Source organism: Neolamprologus multifasciatus, chromosome 23 (assembly GCF_963576455.1).
Source record: "Neolamprologus multifasciatus chromosome 23, fNeoMul1.2, whole genome shotgun sequence".
NCBI lineage: Eukaryota > Metazoa > Chordata > Actinopteri > Cichliformes > Cichlidae > Neolamprologus > Neolamprologus multifasciatus.
This window is the reverse complement of record NC_140460.1, coordinates 38,800,111-38,827,458: the sequence shown is the minus strand read 5'-3', so window position 1 is coordinate 38,827,458 and position 27,348 is coordinate 38,800,111. Positions and strand designations below refer to the sequence as shown.

At 36.1% G+C, this 27,348-nt stretch overlaps 1 protein-coding gene across 1 annotated transcript in view; it reads right to left on the bottom strand.

Moving 5' to 3' along the window:
• Positions 1-530: 530 nt before the first annotated feature.
• The window catches only part of LOC146492183 (uncharacterized), a 57,083-nt gene continuing 30,265 nt past the window's right edge, over positions 531-27,348 (bottom strand). The window contains exons 12-30 of the mRNA XM_085150536.1: positions 25,783-26,070; positions 25,487-25,566; positions 24,918-25,149; positions 23,664-23,951; positions 23,367-23,446; positions 22,873-23,053; positions 21,867-21,920; positions 21,695-21,763; positions 18,673-18,780; positions 18,549-18,604; positions 7,754-7,832; positions 6,888-7,175; positions 6,631-6,710; positions 6,005-6,170; positions 4,871-4,941; positions 4,131-4,305; positions 3,966-4,022; positions 3,761-3,837; positions 531-2,149 (exon numbers count right to left, since the gene is read on the bottom strand). Of these exons, the coding sequence (XP_085006662.1) occupies positions 3,767-3,837; positions 3,966-4,022; positions 4,131-4,305; positions 4,871-4,941; positions 6,005-6,170; positions 6,631-6,710; positions 6,888-7,175; positions 7,754-7,832; positions 18,549-18,604; positions 18,673-18,780; positions 21,695-21,763; positions 21,867-21,920; positions 22,873-23,053; positions 23,367-23,446; positions 23,664-23,951; positions 24,918-25,149; positions 25,487-25,566; positions 25,783-26,070 (2,423 nt within the window). The 3' untranslated portion in view covers positions 531-2,149; positions 3,761-3,766. The remainder of the gene's footprint in view (positions 2,150-3,760; positions 3,838-3,965; positions 4,023-4,130; positions 4,306-4,870; positions 4,942-6,004; positions 6,171-6,630; positions 6,711-6,887; positions 7,176-7,753; positions 7,833-18,548; positions 18,605-18,672; positions 18,781-21,694; positions 21,764-21,866; positions 21,921-22,872; positions 23,054-23,366; positions 23,447-23,663; positions 23,952-24,917; positions 25,150-25,486; positions 25,567-25,782; positions 26,071-27,348) is intronic.

Sequence of the window (27,348 nt, the reverse complement as noted above, 5' to 3'; positions counted from 1 at the left end):
CCCTTAATGCTCTCTGGTCGCCATGGTAATGAGTCAATATTTCTTTCAAAATAAGACACACAACTACAACACGGGAAAAGACCCAGGGACGATAAAATACTGACAACCACAAAATTTCACACCTGAACTCTCACGGTCTGGTACCAAACGACTCACTGACTGGTACTGGTCCGTGGCCCGGCGGTTGGGGACCGCTGTGCTGCGTGATCTCTAGCGACACAGTTATGTTAGCATGACATAAACACAGTGAAGCTGGAGGATGAACACTAACTATTTTCCACTCGATAAAAGTTAACGCGAGAGTTCCTGATGGTTAGGGACAAATGCAATCGCACGTCAGGATGCTGTAAACGGACAAAACTTCAGTCAGGAGAACAACTGAGATAATCCATCCACAATACGAGTTAGTGATTAATATACTGCAACAACATGGGAATAGAGCAGCTGTGAGAGAATTCAACATTTATGAATCAATGGTACGGAAGTGGAGGAAACAAGAAGAATGAGTTAAGTAAAGCTTGTCTTATCTGTTTTGTCTCGCTTTATGTGCCCTATAATCCAGTGCGCCTTATGGTCCGAAGTACCATTTACTTCTCCAGCCTTTTGTTACCTGTTTCTACAAGTTGTGAATTCAGTCTAAAGATTAAAAGTTTGAAGATATCATTTTAAAGATTTGACATGTTTCCTGTTTGCTACTGTGATTCAAACATAGATTTATGAGATTTGAGATCATCCCAACACTTTAGAACATTTTAGTATTATATGTAGTCTGCTTCAAACCAAATGGTCCTCACTCTTGAATTGCATGAGGTCTGTGACAGACAGTCTGTCTTAAAACTAAAGAACATTTAAACTGCATGACGTAGGCCTTTAGTTAGGCCCTTTTAGTGGTTTCAATCATAACATTTTACAATTCACATAACACCTCGAGTGTGAGGTTTAACAGTGCATGGAGTCATGACTTTTGATCTGCCTAAACACTTCTTTGACACTTGGAACTCGAATATATGAGCATATACATTTGGTCTGACTGATTACACGGGGACTTGTGATGCATCAGCACATTTTATTTTTGTAAATATATTAAGAACATTATAAAAATTGATAAAAAACATGGTCATATACATATCAGTATAATATATTTAAAACATTCAGCTGAAAGTGTCCAAGTAAATAGACTTATTAATTTTATTTTTGGTGAGGCATAAAGAGGAATACTAAGAGAAATATTCATATTCACATGACCACAATAAATCTATTCTGCTCTTAGTTTAACCAAAACACACACTTCTGTTCTTAATTTTTAATCCTTAATTCTTTTCTACAGCTCTGTATTCACTGAAAACCACAATGATGTAGTTTAGTCAAGTAATTTTTCCTCAGACTTGTTATCTTTAAGGATCCTTTTAGACGCACCATGCCATCAACCCAGGGAGGGAATCGTGTTTTTTCTTTGAGAAAAAATATTTTTTATCATTTTGCTTTAATTTCAAGCTTAATTTCTTGTCCAGCACGTGGTTCAAACATGAAAATCTCCAAATCAGAACAAAGAAAAATGCACAACAGATACTAATAAAATCCTGAATTGTCGCTCTCATTAACAATATACAGCACGAACCTGCCTAGCAAACAAGACTGAAGCTTATTTCCTCCAAAATGAAAGACCTAAACAAAAGCATTAACACATATAGCAAAAACAATATTTCTTTGTGAAGGTCTGCTTACAAAACTACACATCAGGAGATGTTGTAATAAAATACATTAGTTTTACATATCACTGACAATCATAATAAGGTTTGCATTTCTGATCTAATCACCGAATGATTGTTAAATGACCCACTTATTTAGGGTTAAATTCCTGTAATCTATAATTTTCTTTGTACATTCGCATTGAACCTGACAAACATCAAAATGAAACTCTGTGGGCGTCCTGCGAACATCACGTCACCTCAGCACTCAGATTGAATGGTGTTTATGTCGTATCCTGTTTCCTGTTGTCTGTCTTCAGACCACAGGCTGCATAGAAGTATGGCTCTGGGACTCTGCTGAACATGTTGTTTATAGTGGTTTTGTCAAGTGGTTCTGCTGAAGGTGATGCTGTTGCTGTTCTTGATTCGTCCACTGCAAACAAAGGTCTCTGACCTGCCATCTGTTGAAATAAGCATAGGCGGCAGGTCAGACCTGCAGAATCATCTTTCAGTGTTTTTAACAAGAAAAGAGCAACTCCTGCCACTGCTAAGAATATGTAAGAATATGGATTTGACGGGCCTGTGTCAGCTTAGAAAAAAGAATAAATATAAAGAATCTGATTTCAGCCATATTACAAAGAATGAACAATGTTGTGCTGTGCTGGAGAATTTAGCTCATCAATCAGAGCTGGCAATGGCCCCTGGATCCCAGAACGGAAGAATCTCAAAGCTCCAGGTGTATTTAATGTTAACTAATGTAATGCTAATGTAATTAAAAATGACTCTGGTGCACTATTATTTGTTAATCTTGTTTTAAGACCATCATTATTTCAGCATGTTGCCAATAAGCATTGTTTGTCAGATCTGGTTTAAGAACCATGCAGTCCAGCTACAGCAGGAATGAGACAGCAGCTAAGAGACGAGATGTCAGTTAAATGTAGGGATAACAGCAGAGTTTTACAGAAGCAGCAGTCGCACTCGCAGTGATGTTGTTCAAATGAGTGTCACAGCTTCCCCATATTTCAACAAAGTAACAAATACAATGCAAACAAATGGCATAAAATTAGAAACCCAACTTTGTTGTTTGTTTATTTAATGATGTAACATTATTATTATTATTATTATTATTATTATTATTATTATAGTTTAATGTCAAAGTGAATAATACACCCAAAAATGAACTCATCGTGCCAGAACAATCCAGCAACTTCTTAATTAAAAAATGAAGCTATGATTACCTTACATCTTATGATCGTCGGCAGTTGTTTAGAGTAGCTACACAGCATTTACTTTATGTGTTAAGAAACACACCTCTCAGCTACTGTTTACATTTCTGTGCCAGGGACTGCACAGGTCCTGGCACAGAAATGTTCATTTAAACAATGTCCCGGAACATGAATAGTGAACATGAAGCTTATGCATAAGTTCAGTAAGTAACATCTGTAATCAGTTTCTCTGGGTGTTCAGTCACTTCTGTCAATTTCAATACTGTCATCTTTACTCTAGTCTAATCTACTTCCTGCTCGCCTTCTTTGGGCCAATCAGCCTCCAGTTTGTCTGGTTTAAATCTCTGCTCACCATTATTCTACTTTTCAGACTGTAATTTGTGCAACCGACCTCCTCTCCATCTCCATCTCACAGACACCTCAGTCAGAGCTCCATCAAAGGCTCAGTCTTTATCTTCACCACTCCCAGCATCTAGACACTGGGGGCTCCTGTCCTAAATCCAGTCACTGCTGGGGTTCTGTGCAACTTGAAGTTTGAAGTCCCTTGAAGTGAATCATTATCTGCTGTATGTAAATATTTTGAACTGAATGCAAGTAATCTTAACCATAACCCCTAAAAAATAAAAGTACAAATAATATAAATCTGATGGACCTAAGACTGAGCCTTGGGGAGCTCCTCAAGTAACCTACATGCACAATGAATGGTGAATGGATGGGCTGTACATGGGTGAACTAAGTCATTTACGTAAGTAAAATAGTTTTTAAGATGTTCTGTCTTAGCGCAGTGGCTTATATTTTTAACATGAACTAAAATAATAATAACAGTATATAAGGAAATAAATTTACCGTTTATCATATGCGTCTCTTTCGTCTGGCCCGGACACAGCAAACTGTGGCAGTGACGATCACCAAAATAAGAAGACCTGATGGAGAATAACATCAATTGTATTACACATGGAAAAAATAGAGAATTCATTGGTTTTGTATGTGAAGCTTGATTTCAATGCTTTTCAGAGTATAATCTGACGACTGCACAGAACATGACACGTACCTGCTCCGCCTCCTATGAAAACCCAGATGCTAATTCCAAATAATTCTTTAGGAAAAGCTTCAGGAATAAAACAAGAGAAGAAGAAATAGATTTTATCATGACATGAGTGTAAAATGGTCAGTGTCATAACTATTTGAATGGACAGTCGATAGAAATAATACTTACAGGGTTTTGAGCACTTTTGTACAGCAGGGTCACTGATCTCAGAGCTGATGGAGTTTGAAACATTGCAAAAGAAGTTGGTGTTTACCACATCGTCGGTTTTCCTTGTAAGTGTCTCTCCTGATCCCTGCAGCTTGTTTCCCTCGTTAAACCATTTAAATTCCAGATTATTGTCTTTCTGTTGAAAAAAAGATGATTAATTTTGACGGCAAATATATTTTTTTAAATTTTATTTAGTTATCCAGTGTGTGTGTGCGTGTGTGTGTGTGTGTGTGTGTGTGTTTGTGTGTGTGTGTGTGTGTGTATGTTTCAGTGTCGGGATCAGAAAAAGGCTTGTAACAATCTTTCTTTTGAAATTGCAAAATTACAGCTTTATATATATATATATATATATATATATATATATATATATATATATATATATATATATATATATATATATATATATATATATATATATATATATATATATATATATAATGTGATACATTTGATACATATATCAAATGTATCAAATGTATCAAATGTATACATTTGATACATTTGATATATGTATCAAATGTATACATTTGTATCAAATGTAAAGTATCAAATCAAATGTATCAATATGTGTGTATATATATATACATTTGATACATTTGATATATGTATCAAATGTATCAATATGTATATATATGTATATATATACATATTGATACATTTGATACATATATCAAATGAAATGTATTCAACATTGTTCTCACCTGACTAACAGAGCACGTAAATGTAACTTCGGACTCGCCCATACAGTTCACCGTCACGTGAGGTTTCTGCACTGAGCATAGAAGATTTGGTTGCATCAATATTAAATACACATTGATTACACAACAAAGTTATCATCTATTGGACCAAACAGGCCACAAACATCGTTTGAATCTTTGAATAGAAAAGAAAAAATGGCAAGAACTGAAAAACTGTACTTCAAAAGTCCTGAACTGTCACTTTCACAATCAATAAACATTTAAACTAAGGCAGCAGAAAAGTGTATTTCTGTCAACACGTGACAAACAATTCAGAAATAAATCGATTAATCAATAAATAAATCATCCATCCACTTCCTGCTTATCACAAGCTGCATGTCTTTGGACGGTGGGAGGAAGCCGGAGTACCCGGAGGGAACCCACGCAAACACTATAAATAAATAAATCAGTAAAATTAATTTTAACCTGACACGTTTCTTTTTTCTTGTCTTTTCTATTTCACACTGTCTACAGCCGACAGACCACACTGGGCACCACAGCATAAACAACGCTTCCGTGCAAAAGTGTCTACGTTGCAGTGTTTGAATGACTGCCGAGCGCGTAAACTGTCTGACTTGAGTGTCTGACTTCCTGCATGTCCCAGTTACTTTCAGTGACCTTTTGTGAGGTCTATCTACTTGCAAAACTACAAAGTCTGTGAGGAAATGTGCTTCTCTTCATATACAGATACAGTGAATTAGATACAACTCAGTGACTATCAGCTGATATTTCATAATAAATGTTGCCCTTCCTGCTCTGTGGTCACATCAGATCAGACAGTGATTTTTAATTGTTCAGGTTGATTTTTAAATTGATTTTCTTTACTTGTTTACATTTTTGTGAGCACTGAACCCAGTTTGGCCGTTCAGTCTGAAGCTGATAAACGTCTATAAAATGAAACTGTAGGTGTCCTGCACACAGTGCTTCACCTCCTCACTGATGCTGCATGATTATATTATATCCTGTTTTCTTTCTTCAGACCACAGTCTGCAGAGAAGCCATGCACATCTGCACATGCACAAGTGATGCAAAGTTTTTCATCAATTGTGAGCAAAACATCTTTTGTTGTGAATATAAAGTTGTATCACTTATACTTACTGGGCTTATAGCAGTTTTGTTGAACAGGCGGACTGATCTCAGAGCTCACCGGGTTGAAAACATTGCAAGAGAAATTAGCGTTTAGCACATCTTTGGCTACTCTGGTCAGCGTCTTCCCTTTTTCTTCCAACGTTTCACCATCCATTAACCATGTGATCGTCTCATTCTGTGGAAGACAATGTTATTTTCAAGGAGTGTGTGTTTATTGAACTCAGGAAAAAAAGAAAATATTACTGATCACGGAGCTGATAGTTTATCAGAGTCTCAGTTAGTGAACTTGAATTTAAAGAGGATCAGGAAATCTCTAGAAAAGCTATTTAGTGGATTTTGTGCCTCTTAACTAAAGTTGTGACCTGAGAAAAAGAGAACGGTGATCCACAGCAGCCGGCCATCATGATTTAACTTAACCTACCTACACTCTGGTAAACGGGCTGCTTCTTATTCTGATCCCTTGTTGACAGAGCAGTGTCTGTGTGTGGATGTTTGCTGTCAAGTGTCTGCAGTTCATTCATTCATTCATGAGTTTCAGAGTAAAGCAAGTGAGGTTACTGAAGCTCTTTTTTACAGGTTCTTTTAACCTTTAATTATGAGTTTGCCATTTGAAGAATAAGAATAATTTTACTTACCTGACCAACACTGCAAGTAAAACGGACATGTCCATTATCTGTACACGTCTTTGTCGTCACAGTGGGCTTCTGCACACGGTCTGAGTAAAGCAAATTAGATTATATCAACAGTATATTAGGCAAGGCTGATAACACATTAATTTAAAAAAGAACAACAAATATTGCTGCATTACAAATCTGAGGAGTGGCTTCAGTATATTAACATTAATGTGTTTGTACATACATTTGTTTTGGTTAAACAATGTATTTTTACCTACCTAATACACACAAATGCACACTCTGTAAATTTTTCCCCACATTTACTCCATCTGTGTAAACCTCTGGTTTGTATCGTCCTGACTTGTCTTTGGTCAGTTGTGTCAGCTTTAGTGATCCAGTTGAATCAACATCATCATTTTTCCCTGAGATCATCTTTTTCTGATTGCGATAAAAGATTACGCTTGTGTCCTTGATCCATTTCAGGTTATCTGATTCCTTCAACTCATGCTTTAGGGGCACAGTAAAGGTTGATCCTGTTGCAGCGTACACACAATCATCCTGAGAGCCTGAAAGATAAAGAAACAGAGAGAAATCTTGTGAAAAAATAAGAATAGTCATGCTAGAAAAGTCTTGTTTTCATCAACAATCATATGTCCAGTTATCATATTTGAAGGAAATTATTATCTTCTTTTGGCTTATGAGCTAGAAAACCTTTTTAGTGAGGAAAAAGACAAAATATGATAATAAGAGGAAAGAGCAGCACAATAATCAGCAGCAGCAAATCATAACAATGATATTGGCAAAAACTGAAACAGGCTATGTTTAGATATATTTAATATATATATATATATATATATATATATATATATATATATATATATATATATATATATATATTTTATTTTTTTTATTTTTTTTTTGACAAATAAACAAAACAGAAACATGGAAATCTAAAATGTTACTAATCTAAAATTGTATGTCATGCTTTGGGTATTTTACAGGTGTCACGGACAACAGATCAAGTATTTGTGGAGTCTTGAAGAATTATTGTTGGAAGCTGACATGTTAAAAATACTTACATAATCAGTAAGTTTAGAAATAAAAGCTAAAAATATAAACACGAACACAATAATTTGTACCGTACCTGTGGAGACGATGGAGAAGCAGGAGAGCAAAAACACAACGATGGTGGGAGCAGAAGGCATCTTCTTCATTACATTCAGCTACAAAGAACAGCCGCTTTCCAGTATTGAGGTTATTTCCTGTCAGAGCACAGTAACATCGCATAGTTTATGTGTGTGTGCCACCGTACATGTTTGTGTGTGTGCATGTACAGCTTTGAAAGGAAGTGATCCAAGAGGTCTCACAGAGAAAGAGCAAAGCAAATGTCACACTAAGAAAACAGAGAGCGCGTCAAGTTTAAGTTTGGTTGCTCCTGCAAACATACACAAACATACTGCGTGATCTCCAGTTAGAGATATTCAACAAATAACCAACAATTCAAATGCTGAAATATTAAAAATGATGTGGTGACGAATATTTTAGAGCATAAAATGTTTTTTTTGTAATTACTTTCAAGCAAAAGTATACAAATGAGACTGAAAACGAAAATCAAGACTCCATCATGAGCTCATAAGTTTAAACATATATTTTTGTATTCTTTAGACTTTAGACATTAAGAACGAACTACTGTGAATCTAATTGGAGGAATAACACCATATGATTTGAATTTGAGATTTCCAGTTGAACACCTGCAGCTAAAAAGGTCAAAACTAATCATGTTGAGGTTTAAGCATCGTACCGCTGAAGGTTTGACATGATGAAAGGGCACCGCACGCGTTTTAGCTCTCAGTCTAACATACACATGAATGAGAGCTCTGCTGTTGCTTGAGTGCATGTTGTTTTTGTGCTGCCGCGCTGCCTCGGGGGAAAGTGACCCTCGTTTGTAGCTTGAAGAAGTTCATGGCTCATTGTTCCCTGACACCAACCTCAGCTGGCTGTAACTCTGTAGAGATAAGACTTTTTGGTGATCTGCATTTTATCAAAAATGATTTGATTGATTTGATGATTTATATATATATATATATATATATATATATATATATATATATATATATATATATATATATATATATAAATAATAATAATAAAAAAATAAAAATTAAAAAAAAAATACACATGACATATAATGTAATTGCAAGGAGGTATTTCTGTAGTCTATTGATTACTAGATAGTGGAAAAGGGGCGGGATCAATAAGCTTATGCTTCTTCCTGCTCCTTTTTGAACATGAAAGTTATTTGTAGTTGTGGTTGCTCGTTTTCTTTTTGTTTTGCTTTGTTTATTTGTCTCTTTTAATTCTATGTTGTTGTACTTTTTTTTTTAACATGTTCAAAATAAAGATTCAATCAATCAATCAATTTGTCAGGTTCTCTGGAAGTGAGTGAGCATCATCAAAGTTTTTTTTAAATGTCTAAATGTTAATTAATTAAAATTAGGGCAATCGCTGTCCTGGATTTTAGACCCTGACTATTCTGTTTTTAGGCAGGAATTACTTTTGTTGTTCAACAACTATTCTGACTGTAGTTTGTTTTGTGATAGTAACAGTTCTCAGGTTTTAAATTTTCATGTTTTATTTTTATTTTTGATCTTATGCTTCTATGTGTTTAGTCTTATGGTCATTTGTATATTCCTATTTCTGTCAGTGGTTAGAGTTATATTTCCCAAATTCCTTTCTGTTATCAAGTTTTCTTCTTTGTCATGTGATTTTTCTCATTAGTTACTTCCAGTTTGATCATGGCAGTTCTTTCTCTCTCGTGTAGTGTGTTTAACTTTGCTCCTCTTGTCTCGTTACCCTGATTTAGTTTAGATGTGTTTAGTTCCAGCTGTGTCTCCGTCCCCACCAGTGTTGGTCAAGTTACTTGAAAAAAGTAATCAGTAATTAATTACTGATTACTTCCCCAAAAAAGTAATCCCGTTACTTTACTGATTACTTATTTTCAAAAGTAATTAATTACTTAGTTACTTAGTTACTTTTTAAAAACATGATTTACAACCTGAATTGGTGATAAAGTGATAGATCTTTCAGCCCAATTCTACTTTTTCTACATAATCCATCATATAAAATGTAATCAAATGAAAAAGTCTCTTTTTAAAACTTGTTTTATTAGTTTTAATATTTTAACTTTATGCATCAAGCAAAAATTTAATTATATTCAACATTCTCTGACTGGAAGAAATTAGTTTAACATTTAAACCTATTTTCTGCACATTCCAGCACATAATATATATATATATATATATATATATATATATATATATATATATATATATATATATATATATATATATATATAAATTATTTTTTTGTGTTTACACTCACTCTTTCAGATGCAAGTAAAACACAGCAGAAAATAAATAAAGTCAAAGACTAGCGGTCCTTTTGCTCTATTTTCACCTGTAAAGCAGGAGTAGAGTAGGCGGAGGTTTATCCTGGTGCAGGTGTGCCGCAGCGGTCAGTGGAAGGATACCGCAGTTTCTCTGTGAGTTTCCCATTACGTCGTAGCTACTCGGTGCTTGTGTGGAAGTTTAGGGGTTTTTCTTCGCTGTAAAAAGAAGTTTTCTTCCCACGCACAACGGACACTAATGTTTTTGTCACTTTTTACGGAATCAAACTCAAAGTAAGGTCAGTACTTCCACGCTTTAAACGCTGCACGCTCATACTCTCTCCCACACTCGATATATGATCCATTGTTGATCTGCACACAGCTGTTGTCACTAACATCACACTCGCTTACGTCACTGTCATGAGACATTCTCGCAAAAAAATCACGGTTTTAGTAACGCAGTAACGCAGCGTTCCTACGGGAAAGTAACGGTAATCTAATTACCGTTTTTGCAATAGTAATCCCTTACTTTACTCGTTACTTGAAAAAAGTAATCGGATTACAGTAACGCGTACTGCCCATCTCTGGTCCCCACTGGCCCACGGTGTGTTTGTGTGTATTTAAAGCCTCTGATTGCTTTTTACTGTTGATTGTTTTCCACGTTTGTCTTCTCTGGTGTCTCCTGGTTTAAATTTATGAGTTTATCAGTCTTGGACTTCTCTGCAAAGCCTGAATAGAGTTTTGTTTTTTTGTTCATAAACTCTGTCCAAAGGGTCATTGTTCACACATCACATGACACAAGAGAAAAGATTAATAATGCTTAATAACAGATTAATAACAGAATATTAATAGTCTTTCTTTTCTTCTCCTCTCAGAAAAAAGGTGCAAGTTTCCGTCACCACAGATGAAGTACACTTTATAACACTGCTGAATGCTATACAGTACAGTGTATACAGTATCGCAAACTCATTATTCAATCAATCACTCTGCGCTCGCATTAGCTCAAAAGGTTACTCTAAATTTTTAAAATCAGTATAAAGAAGGAGTCTTTTCACTTCCTGTTTCTCAGATGTTTTACAATAAAAGCCTTGAAGCTCAGTACGTCTCCAGTCCCCATCAGCAGTCTCTGCTTTTTTGTCGGGTCCCACCGCTAAATCCCTCGCCCTGCTACACTTTCTTCTTTGATGTGTGCAAAGCAAAACTTCAGTTTCAGTCTGACTTTAAATTCAAAATGAAGATTTCTGTGCACAAATGCAAGAAGACACAACTGTGATTTAAACAGACGGTAAATATTTGTATGCTAATTATGTCGTAAACAAACTGCAGATCTGTGAGTTCAAATACGTTCTGTACTTTAAGAAAAACAAACTCTCTAAGGCTGTAGGAGTTTATCTACCTGTAGATGTTTCACAATAAGATACAAATACACAAATGGGCAATGAGGTACCACTTGTGTCGTGTGGTTTAACACCTCTCTGCAGATACTGATCACACAGGAAGAAGCAGGAAACACACTGAAGTAGTGTGTCCTTTAAAAAAGGGGGGTTTCATATCATATAGCAGCTCCGGTCTTCTTATGGTCTTGGGTTTAGTACCTATAACGTGTCTGTGTTTGCATGCCCATTACACAGGATGTGACAGCCTCACTATGGTGCTCTGAAACATTTCCAGTGACTTGCACCACACAACTCTGGTCTTTCCAAGTTGCAGCACTATGAAAACAGGTCTCCATCCACTGAGGCAAAATGGAGACACCCTTTATATTTCATATCTGAGTTTGTGCAGATATACAACCAAAGACTAAATTTGTGTCGCAGCCTCAGGAGGAAAGGCCTTTTCTCTCAATAGCTTCAAGTCAAGTTGTTCAAGCTATCAAACGATCTGCTGTACACAGTGTGGAGCAACGTCCTGTAAGCCTGGCTTTTAAATAACATAACTTTGCAGTTCTTTAAAATATTGTTTTCCATCTTTTCTATATGGTAAACTGTATTATGTACATCAGTACACTAATGCCATACTGTTTATTCAAATCCATCTTCAAAGTGGTCACCTGACAACATGTAGTGCAGCTATTATTGTAAATGAGTCACAGTTAATAACAGCTTTAGTGATTAACATGTCATGGACACTGACTGAACTATTTTGGGGTAACAAATTGTGTTTCTGATGTATTTCTATTTATTTTTATCGATTCAATTATTCTCCAACATGTTGAGTCACTGTCCACAAGCACGCTGATGACGGCAGCAGCACGTTATCTGATATCAGAAAAGCAAAAAGTTCACGCCCCTCAGTTTTTAAAGTAATCAGGATTTTTTTTTTACTTACTTGTATTTGAAACGGTGCCAACTGAAAATCCTTGTGTCCTCTCTGCTGAGTGATTCTGACTCTCCCTTTTTTGCTTGCCTTGACAGCAAGACTCTCTCTCTTGTGTGGTAGAGTTTCCAAATGTGGTCTAGTGTAACACTATTAATGGACACGTATGAAGCTTCCAGGATGAAAAAGAAACACATTCCCAGAACCAGTAGTTGGAGCAAATAGTTGGTTAATGCGGATGTTTTGTGTCATGGTCCTGGGTCATGTAACCCAGTATTCTGAGTTTCTTGATGTTTTTGTTATTCCTTTCAGTCTAGTTTCATTTCAGTTTATCTAGTTACATTCTGTCATGCCTAGGTTACAGTTTATCAAGCTCCCCATTGGTCTCATCCCTGTGTGAAGTTTTCTGTGTTAAGTTTTCTGTGTGTTTATCTGTCATGTTTCATGTCCAAGTTTTCTTTGTTTGTCTAGTTCGAGTCATGTCTGGGTCTCGTTATGTTTCCCGTTTTATTTTGAAGGATCCTTGTGTTTTTTTGTATTTAGCTTCACGTCCCCTGTCCTGTCATTATGTTTATTGTTGTCAGCTGTTTTCCCCATGTGATTCCGCTTCCCCTGATCATTCCTTATGTGTACTTAATCCGTGTGTTTCTGCTCAGTCGGAGTCAGATCGTCTGTTATCCTCACCTCATCTTTTCATAGTTTCCGTTATTGTGTCACTGTTTCATAGCCAGCCTAGTTACTCTGTGTTCATAGTTTCTTCATAGTTCTTTCACAGAGTGTCGTAGTCTTTTTAGGTTACACAGTGTTCTTGGTCTCCTTAGTTTTCCCAGTTTCAGTGTTCTTTAGTGTTTTTGTCATGCCATCAGCCACAATAAAGGCTCGCTTTATTTTTGGAAACCTAGTTCTGTCTCCACCGTGTCTGCATCTGGGTCTACCTCTTCTTCACACCGGCGCACCCCACTGTGACAGTTTTGCAAAAATAATGACTTAATTTTCTTCTTCAAAAGCTCAAAATTACATTCAGTAAAACTACAAAATGATATAAAAATGATACCTTACACTACTCACACTTGTTCACAGGGTGGCGCCATTGCATTACATATGTGTACAAACTGGAAGAACCCTTATTGTATTATAACTGTAATACTCCATGAAATATGAATTTATAGAAGTATACTGTATGTGAGCAGCTGGATGACCAACAGTAAAATGACTTAACCTCCTGTAATAAGACACAAGTACAATCATATTTCATATTTAAGACATATTTTTGATGAATTTTGTTTATTAAATGAAATGATTTTGTGATTATACTCACATCAGTTATGATTGTGAAGTTGTTGCAGCTCCTGGGCATTATTAATTCACTCTGAGTATGTGGTTGATTGATTGTTAACAAAAACACTGGCTTCTTCTTTGAGTCCTGATGTGATCTTGTGATGGAGCGAGTTTGTGGCAGCAGCAGAACAAACAAAGATGACATTGTACTGTTAAATGATTTCTCTCGGTGGGTGTCTCTGCCAAGGCTGCCCTTATCTGTATCAGCCAATCAGAGTGTTTCAGGTGAGCTCATCATCGTATCAAAATCCTTTAAATAGCTGCAGTCATACATTTCATCTGGTCCGTCTCAAACCAAATGCTCCTCGCTCTTGTTTCTACTCTGCAGATGGCAGGACTTTTGATCTGACGCATAGTGTGAGTGCGTGACATAAACAACAACAAAGATATTGTCTGTCATCCTGAGAGTTTTTAAATTAGAAATAAGAAAAGAAATACACAGAATCACATGAATCACATGAGAAATTACATCTGTTATGCTACAAAAGTCCTCTTACAGCCAAGATGAACCTGCCCAGCAGAAACAGCAAATATTTTCCTTCAAAATGAAAGATTTAAAAGTCAAATCATTGTCTGAAGCCTGGATAACAGGATAAGGCCTAGTCACTTAGAGCTGTTCGAATACTAGTTATTACCTATATAGACTGATTTGTGTTTGGTTGGTTTCCTTTCTATTCTAAATTTTTGTGCACACGCAACAGCGTTTGTCCTTCAGACTGATTGTACAACGGACTATGAAATGAAACTCTGTGGGCGTCCTGCCTCGTCACTCTTCACTTGAGGTTGGATAATTATATGTTCTATCTTCACACCACAGTCTGCATAAAAGCCATGCACACATAAACGTGTAGTAAAAGTGACTCAGCTTTGCAGAACAGTGCAACTTTGTATTTTTTATTATTAAAAAGTCTCAAAAGTTGAATGGAAATTAAAACTAAAACAAAAAAATGACTCCAGTTTGTCAGCAATTGTAACCATAATGTATTTGATTTGTCACTATTTAGACAGTTGGAAGGGAAATTGAGTAAACTAATACTTACAGGGCGCATAGCAGTTTTGTTGAACAGGCAGACTGAGCTCAGAGCTGACGGGGTTCGAAACATTACAAGAGAAACTGGCATTTACTACATCTTTGGCTACTGTTGTCAGCGTCATCTCTTTTTCTTTCAACCTTTTACCCTCAATCAGCCATTCGATTTTAAAATCATTCTCATTCTGCAGAAGAAAATATCAAACATTGATTGGCATCATTCAGGGTTTAATCTTAAACCTTAAGTTTTTACAGCTTATAGAAGTCAAAGTTCAGCCAAGTCTGCTTCAATCATGTGGGTAAAGATAATAAAATGTAAAATTTAATGTGTAATATGTCAAGGTCAAAGGTCAGACATCAGCATGTAGTAATACAAGAAGACTGACACCAGGGTGTTGTAATAACATCATCATAGAACACCAAGTTTTAGTATAGCCCCTGCCCTTCAGGGGGAGTTGCACTCGTGCTCTTGTTTGTTTTTATTAGTGTGTGAATTTAGTAAACACAAACAATTACAAAATTACAAAGATGGCGGGAAATAGCTCTCCTAAAATAAATTCTTAACCATATGTTAGTATCTTTATCAGTAAGTGTAGTTAAATCTTCCAGAGGATGAGGACGTCTCTGAAAGAGTTGGTGAAGTAAACAGTAAACTTTAAGCTAATTTAAACTTTAAGGAAAATATGCCTGGTATAATCTGAATGTACATCAATCAAGTACATTTCATTTGACCAGATTTTGTTAAATGTAACATTTTATCTTGTACTTATGTAACAAAATTACATGGAAAATTTACATCCAATTAAAATAGTTAACATCAGCATTTTAGGCAGAGGAAAACATTGTCATTTAAATCTAAATTAAAGACATGAAATATTATTCTTACCTGACTAACAACGCAAGTAAATTTGACTTCTGACTTGTTTGGACACATTATCTTCACTCTGGGCTTCTGCACACGGGCTGAGAAGAGAAGATTTGATTATAGCAATACCATCACAAAGTACTGCTGATAAATTATTAAATAAACAATGAATACACAGGAACTATTAACAGATTCATCAATACACATTTAATGAATAGATTAAAGCAAAATACTGTTAGGATGCCTGGGTTGTTGACCCAGGGTTTTGAGTTTATATATTATTTATCATTTCTATTCTTTGGTTTCTGTGTTAGAGTTATGTCTTATGGTTTGTCTCTGTGTAATCCTTAGTTGCTGTCTCCTCGGTCTGCGATATCCCCGTGTCCAGTCAGTGTCTGTGTCTGCCCTGGTCCCACGTCTCTGTTCCCTCTGTTGCAGTGCATGCGTGTGAGTCTGTGTCTTTAGTTCAGTCTGTGTCATGTTTCCTGTTTTATTTTGAAGGTCCTTGTCTGATGTTAATGTATCTGGTTTCGCTTCCCCTTGTCTCGTTAGGCCTGATTTGCCCCAGCTGTGTTTCCCTCCTGTTACCCATTCCCTGATTGCTCCCTCTGTGTATTTAAGCCCTGTGTTTCTCTGTGTCCGTGTTGCGATCTACCCTCATTCATGCTGTGTGGTCGGTGCCCGCGGGCTCGCTGTCCTCTCGTCTCCCCGTAACTCCTGGGGACATAAGAGAGAGGAAGCCGTCAGACACACGATAATGCAGCAGACACAAACTAGGAACTGGTTGAGAGACTGACGTGAAGCCACGCAATGATCCAGCGTCGGAGAGAGCTCCACCACACTCTCATGTAGCTCCTCCAACAGGCCTGATCAGCTGCAGGTGTGTCGAGGTCTTCAGGTGTGGCCAATCACCTGCCAGGGCCACACCCACACACCTACATGCAGGGAGAACGAGGGACAGCAATACAAAATACATACATTATAATATTAGTCCATAACTGCTCAGGCGACCCAGGGACCCTGACACAAATTTCCAAAGTAGCTGCCAAGAAATCACGATGCAGATAAAAAGTGTCAGAGACTAACATTTAATTTCTGTGTTCATGAGCAACGCTGCTTTGCAAAGGTGTCCACATAGCATAGCTTGAGTTAGTACACAGCGTGTAAACACATTTTCTGCATGTACAAATATCTTTGTGAGAATTTTAAAATCTCCATGGAGATGTTATATAGTGTTTTCATTTGATAAATCATTGGCAATCAGCTGATATTTCACAATCTTCTCGATAATGTCGACTACTTTAGAAGCTGACTACTTTTAGATTGACTCATCATGACATTGCTAAGAAAACAAATATACTGTGAGTGGGCATGTGTGGTTTTGAAGAGAAGAGGCCTCGTCTGCTCTCATAGATAAAGAACAAAGCAAATGTGACACTTAGAACAAAGACTTGCTTCAGTAAATAATATATATAAATATAATCTGTGATTATATAGTCAGAGATGTTGAAGAGGTAAGCAAGAACTGTCCTAATTTGGGTGATTATTAATAATTTAGACATAAAATATAAATGTATGTTTTTCCAAAATGACTTCTTCTTAAAATCTGATAATACAAACTGATTTTTGTTGTTGCCGCTACAGGGTTCTTTTCGTTTTTTCTTTCACTGTCAGAGGAAAGTAAATTAAATTAAATTGCATAAAAAAATTAATATCCCATCATTATTTTGTAAAATTAAACGTGTATTTTATTTCAAATAAGTGAGAAACACTTCTGTGAGTGTCGTGTGGCAAATAAGGTATGTATTGTTAATTTCAGGAGATTCGGGGTGTCCCATGAAGCAAGATTAATGGGTTATTGAGATAAGATGAACCTGAGTCAGAGCTCAAACTCTGCATCATGTTGTCACTGAAACTTTTAAATAGTCCTGTTTGGACGTTGATGCAGAAAATGTTCTCTGTTGTTGTTTTTTAATTACAGCCCAAATCTGCTGACAGGTCTTTTTTAAATATTGCTTGAACTGCAATTATAAAAAGATGTAAGTGCACATATCTTTTTGCAAAGACATGTGTGGAAGGAAACCGTGACCTAGGACAAACAATGGCATAAGATGTAAGTACAAGTCCTCCGGTTTGATATGCAAAAAAACATTATTGCACTAACTTATGTGATTGCAGTTGTACAGGGATTTAAGAAAAAATATCCTAATTGACGTTATCATAATTCATGCATGACAGAGTTAAATAACAATAATTACAATGACACACGTCATACATCTACAGTAACATTAAACGACCAGTGGGTGGCAGGGTATGGACACATCAGTGCCCAGTGTTGTGGTTTATGTGCAATTACACCATCAACACTGACACAAATACAAGCACACAGCCTTTGAATAGCTGTCCACTGTAGTGACCAGTATGTGTGCAAAGGGCTAAACGTGGCTTCTGACTTTCCTGTGCAATTCTTCATCACTAGAGTTCTGCACATAATCTGAGATCGTATTATCTCTATATAATGTTTATACATTAATATTATATTATATGAAGAATTGCTGATGACGCATTAAATAAAGACTGATGACAAAGGTGTAACACTTTTTTTAATGAGTACATTAAAAAACAAAAACATAAAAATATAAAATACATTCATGTTCACATTGATGCCATATATGTTATTATATATATGTTATATAAATTCAAAGAGAAATGTGATGTTTATTGTATAACCACAATAAATCTACTCTGTTGTTAGCTACCCACAACAAATAAACATATGGTCATATTTTCTTTTTCTAATTTTCCATATTGAAGTTGTTTGTCTTTAGGCTTGTTGGTTTGGATATGCCATGTCCTTCACTTTTCTGTGTGAAAAGACTTTCTCATCATTGTGTTTCCATTTTAAGGTCAATCAATAAAGATACTGCCTGTTGCACCATACAGGTCAAAAACATCTCGGGAATCTTTGAATCAGACAGAAAGAAAAAAAATCATAAAAAGATTACATCAGTCATGCTACATGAGTCTTCAACGGTGGCTCTAACAGCCAAGATGAACTTGGCTGGAAGGGAAAAAAAAGAAAGACGGAAAAACAAAACAGTCTGAATGTTGAATAATGATTACATTATATCCTGTTGTCTCCCTCCAGACCACAGTCTGCACAGAAGTCAGGCTCCGGGACGCTACCAACCAGCTGCTTCTGATGATGATGCTTCTTCAATGGAAGCTCAACTTTGTCTGTTAACATAAGATTACACGTCAGACTTGCAGAATTACAACCATCTCTCACTACTGTAGGTAAAAAGCAAAGCCTGCTATGAATAACATCATAGATTTGATAGTATTGGGTCAGCTAAACAAGGACACATGCAAAGACATGGAATCTGAATTAGAGAAACATAGTGCAGAGAATGGACACTGTGGTGGTGTTTGCGGGGTTTGTGAATTTGGATTGCTTTGGGTCACTAATGTTAAATACGAGCCACAAAAGGCTCATCAACTGCGAAGAGCTGGTTATAGCCCCTGGAGGTTGGGGAGAGGGGGTGCCGTTTAAACGGAGCAATGAAAACTCTCCAGAAAGACACTTATTCATTCAATAGTTCACATAAGTGTCACTGTTTAACCCCCCAAAAACAAAGAAAGAGAGACCTGAGGATTTACACTAAACATTTGTTTAATAGATGTTAAATTAAATAGTCATTGATAGTTTTTGTTTCCGTCGTTGTGTTTATATATTTCTACATAGTAAAAAATATAGTGTAAACTATCCATTCATTCACCTGTCTTCTTCAGCTTATCCAGGGCCGGGTCGTGGGCTCAGCAGCCTAAGCAAAGCAGCCCAGACCTCCCTCTCCACGGCCACCTCCTCCTGCTTATCCGAGGGAACAACAAGGCATTCCCAGGTTAGGGGAAAGATATGATCTCTCCAGCGTGTTCTGGGTCTACCCCGAGGCCTCCTCCCAGTTTGATAGTATTGGGACATATTGGGACAGATTCCCAAACCAACTCTGTTGGCTCCTTTTGATGTGGAGAAGAAGCAACTCTACTCTGAGCCCCTCCTGGGTGGCTAAACTCCTCACCAAAGCTTGTGACCATAGGTGAGAGTACGGACAAAGGGACATCGACCGGTAAGTTGAGAGCTCAGCTCTCTCTTCACCACGATGGATCAATCCATCTGTTGCTCTTCTGCTCCCTTCTCTCCTCATTTGTGAACAAGACCCTGAGATACTTAAAGTCCTCCAGTTGGGGCAGTAAGTCGTTCCAACTGGAGGACGACTTACTGCCCCAACTGGAGGCAGTAAGTCCAGTTGGGGTAGTCTCCCAACTGGAGGCAGTAAGTCCAGTTCCGGGCACTCCAGGCACTCAGCCGGAGTGCCCGGAATGAGCACTCCGGCTGAGGACCATGGCCTCAGATTTGGAGGTGCTGATTCTTATTCCTGTCGCTTCACACTGAACTGCAAACTGCCCCAGTGCAAGCTAGAGGCCATCACCCAGTGCACCCTCACTATGTGTTTTGGCATCCCAGGTCTGTCCAGCAACCTCCCCCACCACCTGATCCAACTCATCATCAGTTAAAAGCTCAGTACCTCTCTTCACCTGAGTGTCCAGAACATGCGGCAGCAGAGCTGATGATGCAATTATAAAATAACTCATGGATTTATAGATCACCGACCTGGGGCCTAGGTGTCCTGGTGCCACGTGCACTTATGTGTTGTATGTTCAAAAATGGTGTTTGTTATGGACAGACTGTGGTTTGCACACACCGCCACCCAGCACACACTCCCCTATGACACCCCCGGCGGTGGTGGGCCTACAGGAGGGTCTACATGTACTGAGTTGAAGAAAGCAGGAGTGACAGGAATTATTAGAAAAATATGGTTTTCATTTATTTAACCTGCCAAAATTATATTTACAAAAGTCATAAATGTTGATCTCATAGAAAAAGGTCAAAGAAACAAAACTGAAAGAACTGCAAACTTAACAAACCAACTGACTGCCCAAACAAATATAACTGACCTAAACATGAAATGTCACACAAGGTTATATGTAATGGCTGATCAGACCACTATGAGACATGAGGGGTAACTAAACAAAACACAATCATAAACAACAAACAATGCAGTACAGTCTAGTTTGTTAATAAACTACACACCAAAGAAGAAAATCAAAACTACTAAACCCTAAACTCAAATATTTAATTAAGTACAACTACTTTGTTTTTAATGAAAGAAAACACACATTCTCCCCTTCAGCAGGAAGTGGTGGTGCGGTCCAATTATCCCTCTTTGCATTTAATGGTTTCAAACCCTGCCCACCACTCTTTGTCTGGTAACTCCCCGGGATCATAGCAGGTAAGAAGTAAAGAAACAAAGGTTTGACAAAAATAAGACTAAATAATGAAGTGGTATGAATACATAAGTAAACTAAATGTGTACGCTTACAAACAGAACAAATGTATCCAAACCAATCAATAAAGTTACTGGAAACTAACGTGTGTTACTGTGTTCAAATGAAGAAATGAAAATGCACAAGAGTTACTGACTTTAGAGTGTGACCATGGGTTTGGCCATCACAGTAACCCTATCCCAGCCAAGGTGAACTGCTCCCTGGATCTTCTGCTGATAGGGGCTTTTGAACCACTCTTTGTCTGCCCCTCACCCAGGACCACTTTGCCATGGGGGTAAAAGCAAAAGACAACGTAGCCCCTGGGATCCCTGAGAAACCCAAACCCCTCCATAATGTAGCGATTCAGCAGGAGGATAGTGTAAACAACCAGCATAAAATATTGCAAAGGCCAAACTATTTCTTTTCTTTGACACAGTAAGTTGTCTAGTAAAATCCAACACCACATGTTCAACCTGCTTTGTGATTATGAGTTTGATCTTAAAGTCTGCATTGGGTTGTGTTTGTAAATTTTAATAAACAATTTGTAGTGCAGTGGCATGAACAATACATATGTTTTTATTAGTGATTTGTTTGTTTTTTATAAACAGCCTTTTTTTAACATCTCACTATGTGCAGTGTAATAATGGAGATTATAATAACACAATATTTTCACATGTCTGTGTTTTCATGCAAAGTGCCACAGGCTGGAGTTTGCTCGTAATAATAATAATACTAAAATTAAGCATGATAGTAATAATAATCTTACCCTTTATTATGTTTGCTTTTTTCTGGATACAGCAAACAATGACAATGAAGATCACCAACAGAAGAATACCTGACAGTGAAAGAGAGGAATAAAATTGTACTTTATTTGTAATTGTACGCATGTGAAAAATAGTAAATGTGTTTTAGTTCAGCAAAACTGTAACATAACATACCTGCTCCAGCGCGCACTGGAATACAGACATAAATGTCACATACCTCAGGGAAAGCTTCAAAATAATACAAGAAGAAAAATGTATTTATTAGATATGTATAATAAAAGGGCCATTTCAGCCATCAGCAGACAGTTGACACCACATAATATTCACAAGGCTTTAAGCATTTGTGATAAACTGGCTGATTGCAGAAACACTGCAAGCAAAGAGCTTCAGCTTTTTGATATCTTGTCCTTCAGATTTTCTTTCAACTCTTCATCTTTGTTAAGTAAACTAAAGCCTAAAATACGTAGTCAGTCATTTGTTTAATAGTAATTTAACATTATATAATTCACATATAAAACTATGAATTGTGATTTTAAATGCTATAAAAGCATGTAGAATAACATATGTAGGCAAGTATAATTCTCCTTTTTTTTTATTATCAAGAAGCAAAGACAAAAAGGGAAAATAAGAAACAGGGCAGGGTTCGGTGGTTGAATCATCCGTCCCCACCAACGCCAAAACTAAATCTACACCCTTGATTCTGGATATTTATAAATGAGCTATTTGTATATATTAGAGCTATTTCTTATATTTTTTTAAACTCTGTAATACACTGTATTATTTAATTTTGTTCAGTCTGTTAGTGTTCTCATTGTTTTGCAGCAACTGTAACCAAAAAGTATTCTGATTCTGATTAAATAGAAAATGCTGCAAAAACTTAAAAAAGAGTTTAAACGATATAACAGAAACAGGAAAAAACTGGGACACAAAATTTACTTGAATCTCTCTATCCAAAAAAATATAATGTACAATATGATACAACTTCTAAACTGAAAAAATCATTGACAATCAGCAGATATATTTATAATTCCAAAGAGTGTTTCAGGAAAAGCTTTAAAATAAAAGGAGAAGAAAAGTATCATGTTAGCATGTGAGCTCAATACAATGACTACTTGAGTTCATGAATATTTAGAAAAGACACATTTGAACATTTGTACAGCTGATGGTAAATAATACTTACCAAGCTTATAGCAGTCTTGTTGAACAGGCTGACTGATCTCAGAGCTGACGGGGTTGGAAACATTGCAAGAGAAACAAGCATTTAGCACGTCTTTGGCTAGCCTTGTCAGCTCCTTGCCAGTCTCTTTTTCTGCCGTCTTTTTATCACCCATAAACCATTTGATCTGAAAATTACTTTCACTCTGTAGACAAACAGACAATTAGTGGATTTATTGGAAGGTTCAGATTTTAAGTCTAACATAAAAAGTTAAACTTTGACAAAATTAGAAATATAATAATCTTTTCATACATTTTTGGTAATTTCCCAGCCTATATAATTAAATAATACATACATAGAGACCCAAGCCTCACTGAAACAACATCTCTGAGTGCTTGGTTTCAGTGGAGGAAAAATGAGGCCTTTGTCTACAGATTCTTCAACAGCTTAGTTATGAGTCAGTTATTGGTAGAGTACTCTAACTTAATTGTAACTGAAACAATAAATATTGTACTCACCTTAATAACATTGCAAGTAAAAGTGACTTTTGTCTTATCGTCTGTACACGTCACTGTTACTTTGGGCTTCTGCACAGGGTCTGAGAACAGAAAATTTGATTACATCAACTACTGCTGATAATGATTTTCTACATTTACTGGTATTGTTGATTGATAAAACTCAACAATGACGTCATAATAAAACCAAACACTTTACTCTTAATTACAAAGTATGACTAAGACAGCTTAGCACACTTGCTTGTTGTGATAAAAGTAGTACAAACACAATAAATACACATATAATGTGTTGTTACTTACCTAATACACACAAATGCACACTTGGTAAATCCCCCACATTTACTCCATATTCATTGGTAACCTCTGGTCTGTATCGTCCTGACTTGTCTTTGCTCAGTTTTGTCAGCTTTAGTGATCCAGTTGAATCAACATCATCATTTTTCCCTGAGATCACCAGTTTCTGTCTGCGATAAAAGATTATGCTTGTGTCCTTGATCCATCTCAGGTGATCTGATTCCTTCAACTCATATCTAAGTGACACAGTGAAGTTTGATCCTGTTGCAGCATAAACACAATCATCCTGAGAGCCTTTGAAACAGAAAAGAAGGTAAAAAATCAGATGAGAAAATTAGAACAAGAGGGAAGAGCATATATATATGTGCATATATAAATATGTATATAAGTCCAGTGATGGGAATAACGGCGTTCAAGTATTGGCGTTACTTTTTTCAGTAACGAGTAATCTAACTAATTACTATTTCTATCATTACAACGCCGTGGCATCTTACTGAATGGAGAACACCTGATTGTTATGTAAATAATTTAAAATTGTTATTTTAAAAAGGGTAAAAGGTAAATGGATGCAAATAACTTTGATGTTTGCAAAACTTGTGCACATGATTTTAAAATTGACCATTTTTATTTGCATTTAAAGTTATAAAATATGATTCAATAAACATGTTTGCTTTTTGTCTGATTTTAGATCAATTGTGTTAATACAGTTTGTCGAAATGAAAAAAAATAACTAAATTCAGACATGTGAGGTTGAGCTGAAAAGAATGATACCAAACAGTTTTACAGTTTAGAGTAAAATGTCAGTCATATATATTTAAGCTCTGCAGTATTCTGGATATATTTATAAATGAGCTATTTGTATATATTAGAGCTATTTCTTATATTTTTTTTAAACTCTGTAATACACTGTATTATTTAATTTTGTTCAGTCTGTTAGTGTTCTCATTGTTTTGCAGCAACTGTAACCAAAAAGTATTCTGATTCTGATTAAATAGAAAATGCTGCAAAAACTTAAAAAAGAGTTAAAACGATATAACAGAAACAGGAAAAAACTGGGACACAAAATTTACTTGAATCTCTCTATCCAAAAAAATATAATGTACAATATGATACAACTTCTAAACTGAAAAAATCATTGACAATCAGCAGATATTTTTATAATTCCAAAGAGTGTTTCAGGAAAAGCTTTAAAATAAAAGGAGAAGAAAAGTATCATGTTAGCATGTGAGCTCAATACAATGACTACTTGAGTTCATGAATATTTAGAAAAGACACATTTGAACATTTGTACAGCTGATGGTAAATAATACTTACCAAGCTTATAGCAGTCTTGTTGAACAGGCTGACTGATCTCAGAGCTGACGTGGTTAGAAACATTGCAAGAGAAACGAGCATTTAGCACGTCTTTGGCTAGCCTTGTCAGCTCCTTGCCAGTCTCTTTTTCTGCGGGTTTATCATCCATAAACCATTTGATCTGAAAATTATTTTCACTCTGTAGACAAACAGACAATTAGTGGATTTATTGGAAGGTTCATATTTTAAGTCTAACATAAAAAGTTCAACCTCACCAAAATTAGAAATATATTCATCTTTTCATACATTTTTGGTAATTTTCCAGCCTATATAATTAAATAATACATAAATAGAGACCCGAGCCTCACTGAAACAACATCTCTGAGTAAATGCTTGTAGACAGCACGCTTCAAATCATGCTTGGTTTCAGTGGAGGAAAAATGAGGCCACAGATTCTTCAACAGCTTTATGATGAGTCAGTTATTGGTAGAGTACTCTAACTTAATTGTAACTGAAACAATAAATATTGTACTCACCTTAATAACATTGCAAGTAAAAGAGACTTTTGTCTTATCGTCTGTACACGTGACTGTTACTTTGGGCTTCTGCACAGGGTCTGAGAACAGAAAATTTGATTACATCAACTACTGCTGATAATGATTTTCTACATTTACTGGTATTGTTGATTGATAAAACTCAACAATGACGTCATAATAAAACCAAACACTTTACTCTTAATTACAAAGTATGACTAAGACAGCTTAGCACACTTGCTTGTTGTGATAGAAGTAGTACAAACACAATAAATACACATATAATGTGTTTTACTTACCTAATACACACAAATGCACACTTGGTAAATCCCCCACATTTATTCCATCTTCACTGGTAACCTCTGGTCTGTATCGTCCTGACTTGTCTTTGCTCAGTTTTGTCAGCTTTAGTGATCCAGTTGAATCAACATCATCATTTTTCCCTGAGATCACCAGTTTCTGTCTGCGATAAAAGATTACGCTTGTGTCCTTGATCCATTTCAGGTGATCTGATTCCTTCAACTCATATCTAAGTGACACAGTGAAGTTTGATCCTGTTGCAGCATAAACACAATCCTCCTGAGAGCCTTTGAAACAGAAAAGAAGGTAAAAAATCAGATGAAAAAATTAGAACAAGAGGGAAGAGCATATATATATGTGCATATATAAATATGTATATAAGTCCAGTGATGGGAATAACGGCGTTCAAGTATTGGCGTTACTTTTTTCAGTAACGAGTAATCTAACTAATTACTATTTCTATCATTACAACGCCGTGGCATCTTACTGAATGGAGAACACCTGATTGTTATGTAAATAATTTAAAATTGTTATTTTAAAAAGGGTAAAAGGTAAATGGATGCAAATAACTTTGATGTTTGCAAAACTTGTGCACATGATTTTAAAATTGACCATTTTTATTTGCATTTAAAGTTATGAAATATGATTCAATAAACATGTTTGCTTTTTGTCTGATTTTAGAGCAATTGTGTTAATACAGTTTGTCAAAATGAAAAATAATAACTGTAAATTCAGACATGTGAGGTTGTGCTGAAAAGAATGATACCAAACAAGGCAAATATACTCAGTTACTAACTCAGTTACTTTTTTAAAAAGAAGTAACTAATAACTATAATTAATTACTTTTTCAAAGTAACTTGCCCAACATTGTATATGACATAGTACTGAAACATGGAAATATAAATATAAACATGGAGTCAGATCTCGCCTCTGTCAAGTCTTGAAGAATTATAAAGTCGGCAGATGACATGTTAATTAATTTTTCCTTTTAAAATATCATAACCAGCAAGTTTGGAATTTAAAGCTAAAACATAAACCAAAAAGAACAACAAAATTGTACCATAAATTGTACTATACCTGAGGAAGCAATGAAGTAGCAGCAGAGCAAAAACACAGCGATGGTGACAGCAGAAACCATCTTCTTCACTATTCACATCACTTTTAGCTCAAAAGAGCACTTTCCAGTGTCAGTGTTATTTCCTGTAAAAGCACAACAGTGTCACATGTGTGTGTGTGTTCAAGTGTAGGCATGTGCATGTATGGTTTTAAAAGGAAGTGACCCAAGAGGCCTCATCTACTTTCATAAACCAAGCAAGCAGATCTCACACCCAGAACACAGACTGTGCACCTTGTTTTAGCTTTTTGCTTCAGAAAACATACATAAATATAACCAAAATATTTTCAATAGTAACCAACAAATCAAATGCTAAATTGCTATAAAACATAAATGACTGTTGTTTTGAATTAAATTGTTTTCATAAACCTGAATGAACAAACTGATTTTATTTGTTGAATATTATTTGTTGTTTCCTCATTGTTTTCAATTGAAACAGGACACCGCTGTG